Source organism: Stegostoma tigrinum, chromosome 37 (genome assembly GCF_030684315.1).
Source record: "Stegostoma tigrinum isolate sSteTig4 chromosome 37, sSteTig4.hap1, whole genome shotgun sequence".
Taxonomy (NCBI): Eukaryota; Metazoa; Chordata; class Chondrichthyes; order Orectolobiformes; family Stegostomatidae; genus Stegostoma; species Stegostoma tigrinum.
In genome coordinates this window covers 6043251-6057388 of record NC_081390.1, presented here as the reverse complement: position 1 = coordinate 6057388, position 14138 = coordinate 6043251, and the positions used below count along the sequence as shown (strand labels likewise).

General features: G+C 39.3%; 1 protein-coding gene across 1 annotated transcript in view; it reads left to right on the top strand.

Moving 5' to 3' along the window:
- LOC125467520 (glutamate dehydrogenase, mitochondrial) overlaps positions 1-14138 on the top strand; it is a 73591-nt gene that overhangs the window by 12603 nt on the left and 46850 nt on the right. Inside the window, exons 2-3 of the mRNA XM_048563486.2 lie at positions 7821-7901; positions 10352-10407. Coding sequence (XP_048419443.1) covers positions 7821-7901; positions 10352-10407 — 137 coding nt within the window. The remainder of the gene's footprint in view (positions 1-7820; positions 7902-10351; positions 10408-14138) is intronic.

Sequence of the window (14138 nt, the reverse complement as noted above, 5' to 3'; positions counted from 1 at the left end):
CATTGGAGGTAGTTCAGAGATAGTTGACTAGGATGATCCCCAGTGTGGCAGGATTGTGTTAGGAGTAAAGACTAAACAGGTTGGGACCCTACTCTGGAATTTAGAAGAATGGAGGGGATTCTCATTGAAACATGTAGGATTCTTAGAAGATGTTTCCCTCATGGACTGTCTAGGACTAGAAGGGATAGACTCAGAAATTAGGAGCACCAATTAAAGATTGAGGTGAGGAATTTCTTCTTGGGAGTTGGGTATCTTTTGGAGCCTGTTGCCACAGAGCTGTGGGGATGGAGTCCTTTTTTATATTTACACCTGGGAGAGATTCTTGATCAGTGGGGGAATGGACGGTTATGGCAAAATTGCTGGAGAACAGGCGTGAGGAATGTCTGATCTGTCATAGGAAGCTTGAAGGGTCAAACAGTCCATTTCTGTTCCTATTTCTCATGTCTTTTTTCTGTAACTAACTGAATTGGAATATCCTAGCTGCCATTTTGAGTTTATGCTAGTGAATTACTTGTCTGGATCTCTAGATTATTAGTTCAGTAACATTGCCAATATACTACACTATGCAATACTTTCTAGTCTGTTCTATTTCTGTTAACCATGTACTATCCTGTAAGCTCATGCTGTTTGTTTTGAATTCCTACTTGCAAAAGCATCTAAAGACAATGAAGATTCAAGTACATTGGTGCAAGATGCTTTTTTGTCTGTGGCATCATAATGTTCCTTTATTTATAAGGGAGTCAATTTCATGGATTGCAATCTGCAGAATTAAAAGCAGTGAACATACTTAAATATATTGAGATTAAGATGTCACCACTGTTATATCTTCAGGTCGTGGAGGTGTGCAACCTCCCTTACCAGTCAGGACAAGTGTATTAGGTGTCCAATTCTAATGACAATTTTTCATTGGGGTTGCCAGATGGATACACCTTTTTCCTTGGTAGAGCAGGGACAGAGCAGGAGTGTTGAAAAAGGAGAGGAAAGAGGGAAGGTTGTGTTCCTTCGGATGCTAGAGGAGAACGAAGAAACAGTTTGCTACCAGATGTGAAGAAATGAGTAATGTCAGAAGAATTTGAATTGGGGGAGGCAAAATTAAGGCTTGTTTACATGAATATTGAGTAATTGGATGCAATCCAGTAAAGCTGTTTCTGGCAAAGGAGCGAGGAGACAGTGGGGACCCGGGCTTCTTTTACCATGGCATATATCGTGTGTTTTCTCCTTGAATTGTTATTCTGATTCAAGATTCTTGGCTAACTGCCAGCACACAGACTTTGGGATTTGTGTTTTATTGCAAAAATGTGCAGTTTCATTCCTGGTCTTTAGTCCGCAAAAGTCTATTTTCAGCTAGTGAAAACGAAAGTGACGTTTGCCAGGGGTGCTCTATAAGCATTAAAAGAGCTCTCAAGTTGGGAAAATTTCTACACTTTTTTTTTGCAAACCTACCTCTTATCAAAAATGGTCTGTTCTTCGGTTATGACAGTGAGAGCTTTAATGGTCTCGGACAACTTTTTTGAATGGAGCTAATGAAACTGATGTAGACTTTGTGTCAGGGATGCAACTTTATTAAAGCATTTCTCAGCTTCTGTTGTAAAACTTATTCCAGTTAGAATGCCACTTAGACCATTTCCTACACAAAACCCTGATCCACTGTTCAGTCATTGTTTCCAATGATGCTGCCTTATTCAGCCTCTACGTGTTTTTTTTTTATCTTCTCCCTCCTGTCCAACTGGGACCCAAACACCCCTTCCAGGTGCAACAACAGTTCATTTGTAACTTCCACTTCAGTATACTGTACTTGTTCACAATATAGTGTCCTTGCACAGAGGCTAAACATATTTATTCCATCCACAAGCAGGACTTTGAACTTTTGGTGTCTCACCATTTTAAAATCTCTGCCCCTGTCCTCTGCTTCCTGTTGTGTTCTAGTGAAGCCCAACCCAGAAGCACAAGCAACACTAACTCATGTGTTGATTTTTGAGCAGTTTACTCAATGTTGAGTCCAGAACACTGCAAACATGTAATCATAACCACTGCTCTCAATTTCAATTATTCTGCTATTGCCCTCGCGCTGCTCTGTACTTGTTTTGTTTCTTTATTTGTCCCATCCAGCATCCTCTCTTAACTTGTGCCGTCATTTCGTCCATTATTTTGTTTTCCAGCTTTCCAACCCACAGACTTTTGGCATGTTCTTTTTCTGCCTTTTTTAAAAAAATTTAGTTCATAGGATATGTTTGTTCCTGCCAGTTCTGCTTTCGTTTTAGAAGAATGCACTGCAGTCTGTGTGGCGAAGCTTTCTCCACAAGTGTTAGTAGGGAGTTCCAGGATTATGATCTCTGAATGGCAATAAGTTCTCAAGCAGGGTGCTTTTGAGATTTGAGGATATTTTAGAGGTGATAGTGTTCCTACATATGAGTGGTAGCAGTAATGAGCTTGGAAAGTAATATCAAAGGAGACTTGGTGAATTGCTGAATTATGTATTTTAGGTACTGGCAGTAATGTTGGGGAATGACTGTAGAATGTAACAGACTGCCAGTCGAGTAGGCTGCTTTGTCCCTTTTTTTATGCATTCACAATGTGGTTGTTGGTTAGGCCACTTATTTTACAATAATTGCCCTTTAAGATGCTGGTGAGTTCCCTTTTTTGAATATACTTGGCTTGTTAGCCATTTCTGAGGATTGTCAATAGTCATATCCAGGGGTGAAGATCTGAAGTCACATGGGGCAGGACAAGTAATGTGGACAGATTTCACTATACTCACATGTGTATTTAACATCTGTTATTTTGGATTTCTGCCATCTTCAGTAATTTGCTCTTGGAAAGTTTCTATTACCTAATGTATACACACCAAATGTCCTATTCTTTACCCCTGCCCAAACAACACAGATGATGTGAGTTCAGTTGTTCATCAATTAGCTCTTATAAATCTGTTTTTTAAAAAAAATTGTTCAGCCTACAGAAAGGGTAGAGTCATGTTAACGCTTTTGATTAGTCACACTTTACAATAGTCATCTTGAAATGCAATAAAGACCATAAGACACAAGAGTGGAAGTGAGGCCATTCGGCCCATTGAATCCACTCCGCTATAAAGGTGTACACCTGGGTTTATTTAAAATTCTGACTGTCCAAAAATTTTGTACAATTCTAGCCAGCCATTGGGAAGTTTCTTTAGGCATAGGCTTATCTGTAGCACATTTTGGTGGATGAAAAGTTAACAGAATTAAGAGGCTTTGTAGGTTGTAGGGAAGAATTAGGAATTTCTTTGAAAGCTAATTGAAGATACAAGTTTTCAAGGGGTTTTGAAAAACGTGGCATGATGCTGGAGAAGTACTGAATTTGAAGTAGTGAGACTGCTTTGCAGAACACCATGCTCGGTTCGCACTAAACATCTGCCCCTCTCAGTCGCGAACCATTTCAACGCCCCCTCCCATTCCTCAGATGACATGTCCATCCTGGGCCTCCTGTAGTGCCACAACGATGGCACCTGAAGTTTGCAGGAACAGCACCTCATATTCTGTTTGGGAACCCTGCAGCCCAATGGCATCAATGTGGACTTCACGAGCTTCAAAATCTCCCCTCCCCCACCGCATCCCAAAACCAGCCCAGCTTCCCCCCTCCTCCCACCTCAAGCCCCACATCCATCTCCTACCTACTAGCCTCAACCCACCCCCTTGACCTGCCCGTCTTCTGTGGAGTGACCTATCCCTTCCCTAAATCCCCACCTACACTCATCTTTTCTGGCTCCATTCTTACCCCCCCACTTTGATCTGTCTTTCTCCCCTCTGCCTATCCCCTCTATCCATCTTCTATTGGCCTCCCCCTCTCTCCCTATTAATTTCAGAACCCCCTTCCCCTCCCCCATTTCTGAAGAAGGGTCTAGGCCCGAAACATCAGCTTTCCTGCTCCTAAGATGCTGCTCGGCTTGCTGTGTTCATCCAGCTCTGCACCTTGTGATCTTGAATTTTGAAGTGATGGAGTATTATGAAGGGTAAGCCAAGTGAGATGCTAACATGCATAGTATTTGCAAATTGTTTAGCACACTACAAAGGTAATGCTTCATTTTAGATTAATTGTGATAGGTGAGAATAACAGTTTCAACATCATGTTGGTCTTGAATAGTGAAAGTTTTCAGTTAACCTGAGATAACAAGGTGTCGAGCTGGATGAACACAGCAGGCCAAGCAACGTCAGGAGCAGGAAGGCTGATGTTTTGGGCCTAGACCCTCCTTCAGACCTTCAGTTAACCTATTTGTCTGTGCTTCCATCTCCCTTTTAAACCTGGATATATGGGAGGTTTGTACATGGTCAGTCATTACAGAAATTGCATGCAACAATGTGATTGCATATTGAAACAATTCCAATAGTTGTCAACATCCAGTAGAAAAGCAAGAGATACAAGGGAGAGTGGGCCCTATGTTCCTTTTTTGAGTCTGCTGTGCCATTCAGAATGAGTTAGCACCGCTTTCCTGCCTATTTTGCGTCACCCTCCACTTCCCTGCAGTTCAAGAATCTATCTTTGCATTGAATATATTCACTGATCCAGCTTCACTACTGAGATAGGAGTCTAATAATTCATCACTGAGGGGGGAATTCCCTCCTCAGCCTTAAAAGAAAACATTGTTATTCTGAAACAAAGCCCTCAGGAGAGGATGTATCCTGCCAAACTCCCTCCAATCTTTACTTCAGTCAGATTACCTACATTCTTTTAAACTCCAATGTGTCTAGGTCCAACCTCCTAATTAACAGACTCTCTTGTCATTGCTTGTAGTAGAGGAGGAGATACCAGTATCTGGGCGGACCTGCTTCAGCACTGTTGTGAGTGTAGATGCTGGAGCTCACCTGGATTTTCTTGTGCTTCTTGGTTGCTGCTTTCTTGGAATCCTTTCTGGGCACCATGCCCTTGGCCACAGATACAGGTTTTTGTCAATCGCTCACTTTAGAAATCACTGAGTGAACTGAACTGCCTCCACTACAAATACAGCCCTCCTTAAAGAGACTAAAATAATGTTCTGTAGTATTGTAGGTGTGGTTTCATCAGTGCTCACTAGTCAAGCACAAGCTCCTCTTGTCTGTTCAACCATTTGTTTAGGTCATTGCTGTTAGAACCTCATTTTCATCTATTTGGTTTTGATCCATTTTGCTTGACATCCTGGCCAATCAACAAAGATGTAGCTATTTCTGAGAATTAAAACTTCACTTATGCAGTCTCATGGCTTGACTTGTTTTAATGAAATAATCTAGATCAAAAAGTCAGACTCTCAGTTCAGTCAACAAGCTAATATTGAGGAAAATTGCAGTAGACATAACTTCTGGTATCTGTCTTGAAAGCAAACACTAGTGGAAGTTTTTTTAAAGTTGCACATTTGTTTGAATTACTCTTGCATCCAGTTACTGTTTAACTTATCCTATGAAGTGTACATTTCAAGGTTTATGGAGTAAGTGAAGATAGGCTCATGGCATAACTAGAAAATTACAATGTAAAGGCTGTTTTTATCCAACCTTTGGGATTGCTCAAAGTGAGGCAATACTTGGGAAATAAAACTGCAATTCACATGGAGAGTGAGTATTTTTCTGAAGAGGTGTTGGATGGCATACATTATGCAGGAAAATAAGGAAAAAATACTTCCATCCATAGCGTTTGAAACTTTCAACTTGAAAAGATAGTAGATGCAGAAACTTTGAGCTGATTTATTAGTTATCGAGATATGCATCGTCAGGTGCTGCAACAAGTGCTAGAAGGTGAGATTAGATTGGATGACCTGTTTTGCAACAAATGCAGACATGATGGAGCCAGTGACCTCTGTGTTGTTCTTGGGAAATAAAATATCCTGTGCATATTTTCTTAAACTACATGTTTTGCTTTGGATTATCTTATAAAGTATTGCAGTTTTGTTTTAAGATTAATATTAGGAAATAATACTTGCAACATAATTGGAAATAAGCACTGTATTGACAGTCTTTCTTATCCTTATGTCTGTCTACAATTAGCAGTGACGTATTCAGAATAACTTGAATCTAATTAAAATTGCCTCAAGTGGAATATCTTCAATTTTTAAAGACTGGTGACCGATGCAGCCCCTTGCTGTATTAATCCAAAATTTGAAAATGTCTTTAAGTCAGTGCCATGTTCCAATTCAGCAAAGCAAAATGTTTCTGCAGCCCAAGAGCTGATTTAGTTTAACAACAGGAACTTTAGAATTAGCCAAAGTATGCCTGAGTTAATGTGTTGCTGGTTTGGACACAGTGTTACTTTTATTGCTAGTTTTGTATATTCAGATGTAAAATTTTCAATTTGAATTATGATCGAGGAATATTTTCTGGAATATTGCAATAATCTGAAGCTTTATAGGTTGTTTGTTTCTGCATTCAATATCAAATATTAGGCACATAATTTGGAATTGATGTTCGATCTAATATTCCTGTTCTGAAATATTGGATATACTCCAAACAAAACCAATCCTAGGATTGTGCGGTCTGTAAAATATTGGTTGTTTGAGGTAGTGCTCGATGAGTTTGTGGAATGCAGTTGCATATTGTTTCTTATTCTGTCCATCTCCATCCACAATCATTGCATACGTTGCCAATATTAAAAATGGCTTGTGACTGGCCTCCAAACAGTCTAGTAGACTATGTAAACTTGTAAACTGTTAATAAATAATAATGAATGTGATCATGATAGGCTTAAATAACTTTAAGCCTTCATGAGAAACGTTCCAAACACCTCTAACCGGAAGGACCTCTAAGCAGACAAGCTGAGAATAGAATAGCTGTAAAATTTTTAGGTTAGATTTAGATTCCCTACAGTGTGGAAACAGGCCCTTCAGCCCAACAAGTCCACACTGCTCTTTGGAGCATCCCACACACCCCTGAACACTACAGGCTATTTAACATGGCCAACCCACACAGCCTGCACATCCTTTGGACTGTGGGAGGAAACCGGAGCACCTGGAGGAAAAACTCATGCAGACACAGGGAGAATGTGTGCAAACTCCGCACAGACAAGGCTGGAATCGAACCCGGGTCCCTGGTGCTGTGAGGCTGCAGGGCTAACCACTGAGCCACTGTGCCGCCCCAAATTCGAACTGTTTTAGGTCTATTAGGTAAACGATAAGTGTAGTGAGGCTTATTGGAAAATGTTTGAATTGCCTGAAAACTGGCATTGTGCATATCACTTTTTCATATGTTGAGGTGCAGGGAACCTGAGTACTTTATCCATGTTTTATTAAGGAATAGAAATAATAATACAATATCAGTAGAGGTGCTTCATGAGATGTGCATAACCAGAAATGACTAATTATTAAACTAGGCAGCTGTAATTCATCAAATGAGTATGTCTTTTCCACTGAATCCTTGCATTCGTTCACGCATCCATATACCAGCAGAATTTCCTATCCAAGATAATTACATTGCCTCCATGATTTGACTACAGAAAACAAGTCTCATAAGTTTCCAACATTGATTTTTCTTTGTGGAAATTGGGAATGAGGAGTTGCTTTTGTCAGCAATAAGCCTCAAATTATTCTGTTCACCTGGCCTGAAACTACATTAGTTTCTAAGCAGCTCAACTGAAATGTTGAGAATGGTTCAACATCCTTCCCTACCGAGTAAGATGGGTTCAAAATAAGGGTATTAAAAAGTGGGATTATTTCAGATAATTGCCTTTGTAACAAGTGATGAAGATTGTCTTCAAAAAGACAAAAGATGACACCCTGACCAGCATTTTGAAAGTTGTCTCTATACAGTTGGTCCTTGTTTTAGTTTCCTGTGTTTTTTTTTTAAAATCATACTCCCATACTGTAAGTGTCCGTCTGTGTTTGATTACAGGGATCCGTTACAGCATGGATGTTTGTGTAGATGAAGTGAAAGCCCTGGCTTCTCTGATGACTTACAAATGTGCAGTGGTTGGTAAGTACGGAGATCAATTTACTGATCTTTCTATTTTGTAACTTGAGTATATTGAATAGTTCCATCCGTGTCCCAGAGAATTGTCATAGTGTATTACGCTATCATTCAAGAATGCAACCCTGATGCTACCTCTCATCTTGTATTTTGGAAAAGTTGTGATGCAGAAATTTGAAGTTATATTCCAATGAATTTTGGTGAGTGCAGAATAACACAGTTTAAAAAGTGGGTATTTGACCCATCCCATGAATAATGCACTACATAGGCCCTTATTGCATTTCCTGATTGCCAAGTTTATTCTCTGTTTATATAAGTAAGGTATTCTTTTTATCCTTTTGCCTTATCCCTTTGGCAGATTGACATAGTAGATTGTACAAGGAAAAGTTTAAAAATATTAGAATGGGCTGTTTGACTCCTTGATCCTACTGTCATTTAACATGGCCATCTCAACTCCATCTTCCTGCTTTATTCCCAATCCCTTTAATTCTGATCTAATTTTTTTGTTGTACAGTAATTTTCTCATGCGTTTGAATTGATTTTAAAGATTTGTCTAGAATTTCCTGGGTTTGTAGATATGTGGAGCCACAGGAGATAGGTGATATAGTAAAGGAATATTTTTGCATCAGTCTCTACTGTAGAGAAGGACTTAAAAGCTAGGGAACTTGGGGAAAGAAATGATGTCTTGAAGGGGTCATCTTAGACAAGAGGTGGCGCTGGAGGTCTTAAAACATCTAAAGATAGATAATTCCCTGGGACCTGATGAGATGTTGCCCAGTGCTTTGAGGTACACTAGGGAAGCAATTACTGGGCTCCTTGCTGAGATACTTTTATTATTAACAGCAATGAGTGTGGTGCCAAAATACTGGAGGTTGGCTAATGTGCCATTATTTTAAGAGACTGTAAGGATAACTATAGAACTGGGAACTATAAACAGTGAGCCTGATGTCAGTAGTGGGTAAATTATTGGTTCTGGGTGAGGGGTGGATTCTAAGGGACAGGATTTACATGTATTTGGAAAAGTAAGGACTGATTACTTGGCATTGCGCGTGGAAAATCATGCCACACCAGCTTGAGTTGTTTGTGTGTTTTTGAAGAGGTGACAAAAAAGATTCAAGCCAGAGGGGTAGACTTTGTCCATCTGGGCTTCAGCAAAAACACTTGACAGTGTTCCACATGGCGGCCTGTTTAGCAAGGTTACATCATATAAGATCCAGGGGGAACTAGCCAGTTGGATATAAAATTGGTTTGAAGGTAGGAGACAGAAGGTGATTTTTTTTGGATGAGAGGCCTATGACCGGCAGTGTGCTGCTAGGATCAGTCCTCGGACCACTGCACTTCATCACTTATATCAAATGATCGGGATGTGAATATAGGGGGCATCGGCATCGTTAGTAACTTTGCAGACACTGAAATAGGTGGTGTGGTGTAGTGGAGAGTGCAGCCGGTTTTCTCAGTACAATGGGACCTTGATCAGATGGGCCAAGGAATGGCAGATGGAATTTAGTTTTAAATGTGCATTGTGGTAAGGAAAACTAGGATGGGATTTATACAATTAGCGGTAAGACCTGAGGAGTGTTGCTGAACAGAGATCTTGGGGTGGAAGTGCATTTTACCTCAAATGTTGCATAACAGGTAGGTGGGGGTAGTGGGGGGGAAAAAAACATTTGGTACACTTGCCTTCATTGGTTGCTGCACGGAGTATAGGAGTTGGGATGCCATCTTGTGACTGCAGAAGACATTGGTAAGACCACTGCATACAATCTTGGTCGCCCTTCTATTGGAAGAAGGTTGTTCAACTTGAGAAGGTGCAGAAAATTGTACGAGGTGTTTCTGGAATTAGAGTTTGAGCTATAGAAAGGCTGAATAGGCTGCGGCTATTTTTCCCAGAGCATCGAAAACTGAGGGGTGACCTTCTAGAGGTTAATATAATCGTGAGGGGCATGGATAGGATGAATGGCCTAGGGTGTGGAGTCCAAAATTAGAGATGCATGGTTACGGTGAGAGTGGAAAGATTTAACAAGGACCTGAGGGTAACTCTTTCATGCAGAGGGTAGTATATGTATGGAATGAGGTGCCAGAGGGGGAGGTGGGGGCTGGTACAGTTGCAACATTGAAAAGCGTCTGGATGTGAATATGAATAGGAAGAGTTTCGTGATATGGGTCAAATGTTGGTTGGCAAGAATGAATTGGTCTGAAGGGTCTGTTTCTGTTCTGTATGATGCTGAATCTTCAAGTGCAATTTTGTTTGGTTGGCAAATGACCTTTATTATAAATGGAATGCAGGCTTCAACATCCAGTTTTGAAAAGGTATACCGGAGCTGGTGGGGGAGAGGATCGCAAAGAACAAGGAAGGAGGAGGATTTAAGATGAGAACAACATTTCATCTGTTCCTCCAGTAATGGTTTTCTTATTAGAAATTGCATGATTTCTTCAATCTCTTTCCTGTGTTCTAGATGTGCCATTTGGAGGTGCCAAAGCAGGAGTGAAAATTAACCCAAAGAATTACACAGTAAGTATTAACCTGCAAGCTTTTTGCTTTTAGATTTCACTAGTTCCTTGATAGTCAGTTAAATCTGGCTCATTTAGGAGAGTAGTACTGACTATTTGATAAATCTGAAAGTGAGGATTAGCCCTCTGTAGCTGGCTTGCTATCTGCTCCTTTTTACAACCTAAATGAATTAAAATGTGACAAAATAAAGCTGTTTCCATTTTAACCCTCCCTGCAAGGCGGTGAAGTAATTTTAACTTGCTGTTTGTGATTTATTCAGGTTAGAAATTAATCCTGATGTGCAGTTTTTATTTGCCTCTGAACTTGGGATATTTGAATAGACCGGACTTAAAGCCTATTGAATGAAATTCATTAGGTGCCTTGTTGGCATGATGTCTCTCTCTTTATGCCAGAGACCTTTGCAGAACCTGATCAACAATTATTAAAAATCCCTTTGTCGGAGGTTAGGTATATATTAATGTGGAGAGGGGGTGGGGGCAAAGAACTGTCTCATTTTAACATTTTCATTGTGTTTTGACAAGTCATATTACTGTAATCAAGTGTAGCTGCAAACAAATAAGTAGATCTCGTGGAAAGCTGGATAATATTAATAATGAGACAACAAAACAGCCTATTCCCTACATCCGTTAAAGAAACAGGAAGATGTCTGATAAGGCTGTTGGAGCTTGCTAGAGTTCCTAACTGCATATGGGCTATCAATCTTTTCATGTCTGCATCGTGAGAGATACTTGTTGTCAATTTCTTGCTGACTCCCATCACTTTTAAACTCCATTATTGCTGACTCCATAGTCAATTAACATTGTAAGAAATTACAGGTGGCGCACTGTTCCTTTTTGTTATGTAGTTCCAGTGTGTTCTGCATACTTGGCAATGATTCAGCCCCCTCAAAATGTCTGGCATCATGCTGAGCTTCAGCCATAAAAGTAGGGAATTTTTCCAGCACCAGTGTTTACAATGCTAAACTGAAAATACGCATCCAACTTGAGATTAGGACAAATTTTCTTAACTGTAGCCTCTGAAATGTTGACACTGTCCCTGTTCAATACCTAAGTGTTTAAGCTGCTGGAATAACTCTGCCTTAGAATAGAAGCACATCAAGTCTGAGCACAAAGATGAGGTGTAAGAAATAGCTATTTGATAAAATGGCTGCTTATTCTGTTTTTGTTTAAAGATTTAGTTTTTTCCTTGAAGAACTTGGAAATTTAATCTTCTAAACACATAGTTTAAGCTGATGGCAATCTATCAATTATTAGTAAATATTCAATTTAGAAAATCGCAGTATGAGTGAAGAATGGGTAATTGTGCAGATACAGGCTGCCCTTGCTCAGATATCTGAAGCCTATGCGGTCAAAAGTTGTGATTTTAAAAATTACAGGAGGTCAAATCTAAGACTAAGTCCGAAAAGAAATGCACGTTTTGAAATGTCAATGTGTGCAGCAAAGGTTCATTGGTTTGAGTATGTAAAAAGGATACGTGTATTCCTGTTTTGCTTGGAGTAGGTTAACATTCACATGGTCCGGATGATGTGGTGTTTTGTGAGTCATTAAGGCACCTACAACTACTGGCTGCTCTGCGATTGGAACTTGATCTTAGCGATCCACGTCATTAATTGAAACTGTTATAGACATCTTTGTATTGAATTGGATGGTTTTCTTTTCTCCTGTTCCTTTTTAATGGGAAGTTGTTATCATTATGAAACTTTGTTCAGAGTTGTGCAGTTGTTATCCTGTGAAAGAAATCAGACTAGTGTAAACCCATTTTATTCTTTTCTGCTATTTAAAAATGCCTTTTCAAGATATCCGTCAGCAATTCCCATTCATCTGTCTGTGCAGCCATAATTCTTATTTTGCTTTAATCTATCCAACTACGTTTTGGTGTCTTGCTCTAATCCTGAGTTCAAGATTAGGCTTGCCAAATTAGGATCTTGGATACGGTTTGTTGTTAGCATAACAGTTGAAGGATTTAGTTTTTGCGTTCATAAAATTCCTACTGTGTGGAAGTAGGTCATTCATCCCATCAAGTCCATTCTACTCTTCTGAAGAGCCTTCCACCTAGACCGAACCCCCTACCCTATCATGTATTGCATATATTTTATATATCATTCATCATTCATAATGCATCAACAAGTCAACTAAAGTGGAACACACCAATATCTTTGTGTACTAGGATCAAATGTATTTAAATTATGAACTAATTCTGAAAATGGAAAAAATTGCCTTCTGTAATGGAATATAGAAGAACTTAAGTAGTTGTACGGTTCCTGTGTTAACTATGCAATCGTGTCTGTCTAGTTTGCAGCACCTGTTGCACTTCAGGTCTTTTAGAGAAAGAAAGCCAACGTGACTAAAATAGCAATGAGCTGAGCATTGAAGTTATTTTTCGAAAGACTATTGTTTTGGTCAGTGAATGTCCATTCTGTTGGGAAGTCTGAGCCTAGATATTTGGCATGAGCTGTTGGTCTTCCCCACTAGGAAGATAAAATGGGGAAAGGAAAACAGGACTTGACAGAAAGATGAAAGTGCAGAGTCATTCAGAAATGGGATAGGACACAAATCAATTGTACAAGCTGAACAAAATAATCTGTTGTGGAGAAGTGTAACACATTGGTTATTTATTTACTGTTGACTGAAGGTAAGTCGAAGTGTATACTCTAAAATATACTCTGCACACAAAGATCAGATATATACATTTTGTGAAATGTGCAACATTCGATTTGAGTCACAGGATGGTCCTGCTGTTACATGCTTGGGTTGCACCATTAGTAGTGGAATAATACCGGATGTCATGAGGACAGCACTTAACATAGCTGCAATAGCCTACAATGCTTCTGAATGTTTGCAGCAAAACCTGCATTTAAAGTTGTCCAGCTTTGACATGGATGAGGTGAATCAAGGTCACGCTGCCTTGCCTCAGAATCAGTAGATTGTGGGTTTAAGTCCCAATGCAGAAGCTTGAGCACCAAAGCTGGCCAGATATTTCCATGCAGAACAGGCATTAAATCAAAGTCTTACCTGCCTTCCAAAGTGGATATAAAAATTCTGACACTCAACTTGGTTGCAAGTAAACTTTTTTTTCAGTATCTATTGCTCGTGAGAATATGCTGCCTGTAAATTAGCTGCCACATCTCCTTTACAACTGATTGCATTTCAGTAAGTTATTTTGACTATAACACACTTTAGAATATCCTAGGGCACTATTTTGATTGAAAATTCTACTTTTTCTTCTGAGAAATAATATGAACTTTATTTTTTATTTCACCTTTTTAGTTAACATCCTATCTCATTTTTCCAGTGTATTTTACAAATGATATCTACTTTGTTTCCCTGAGCAACTTTTAGCACACTGCAATACATTGCCAGGGTGGTATTGATATTTTCTAGCTCTGTTTGATTTAATTACTTCAAAGTAATGCACCTAGAATTTTTTTTGGATATTCATATCACTTTTACAATCACTTGTTCACTTGGTATGCTTTCATTGAAGTAACTTGTGATTTTAAAATAAATCTTAGTGAAGCAAAATACTTTTGTCTAGCATAATATGCCAAGAAATGGGTTGCACTGGTTCAAGGATGAACCTCAAAAAAAAATCCTAATTCTAAACAAAAATGTCACATTCTGAATAGAGTTTTTTCATATTGAACAATTGAGTGACCCATTATTTACAACATCCACAGTTCTTTTGGTTTTGGTTTTTAATTGAGCGACCTGTACTGATTAGCTTTTTTGTAC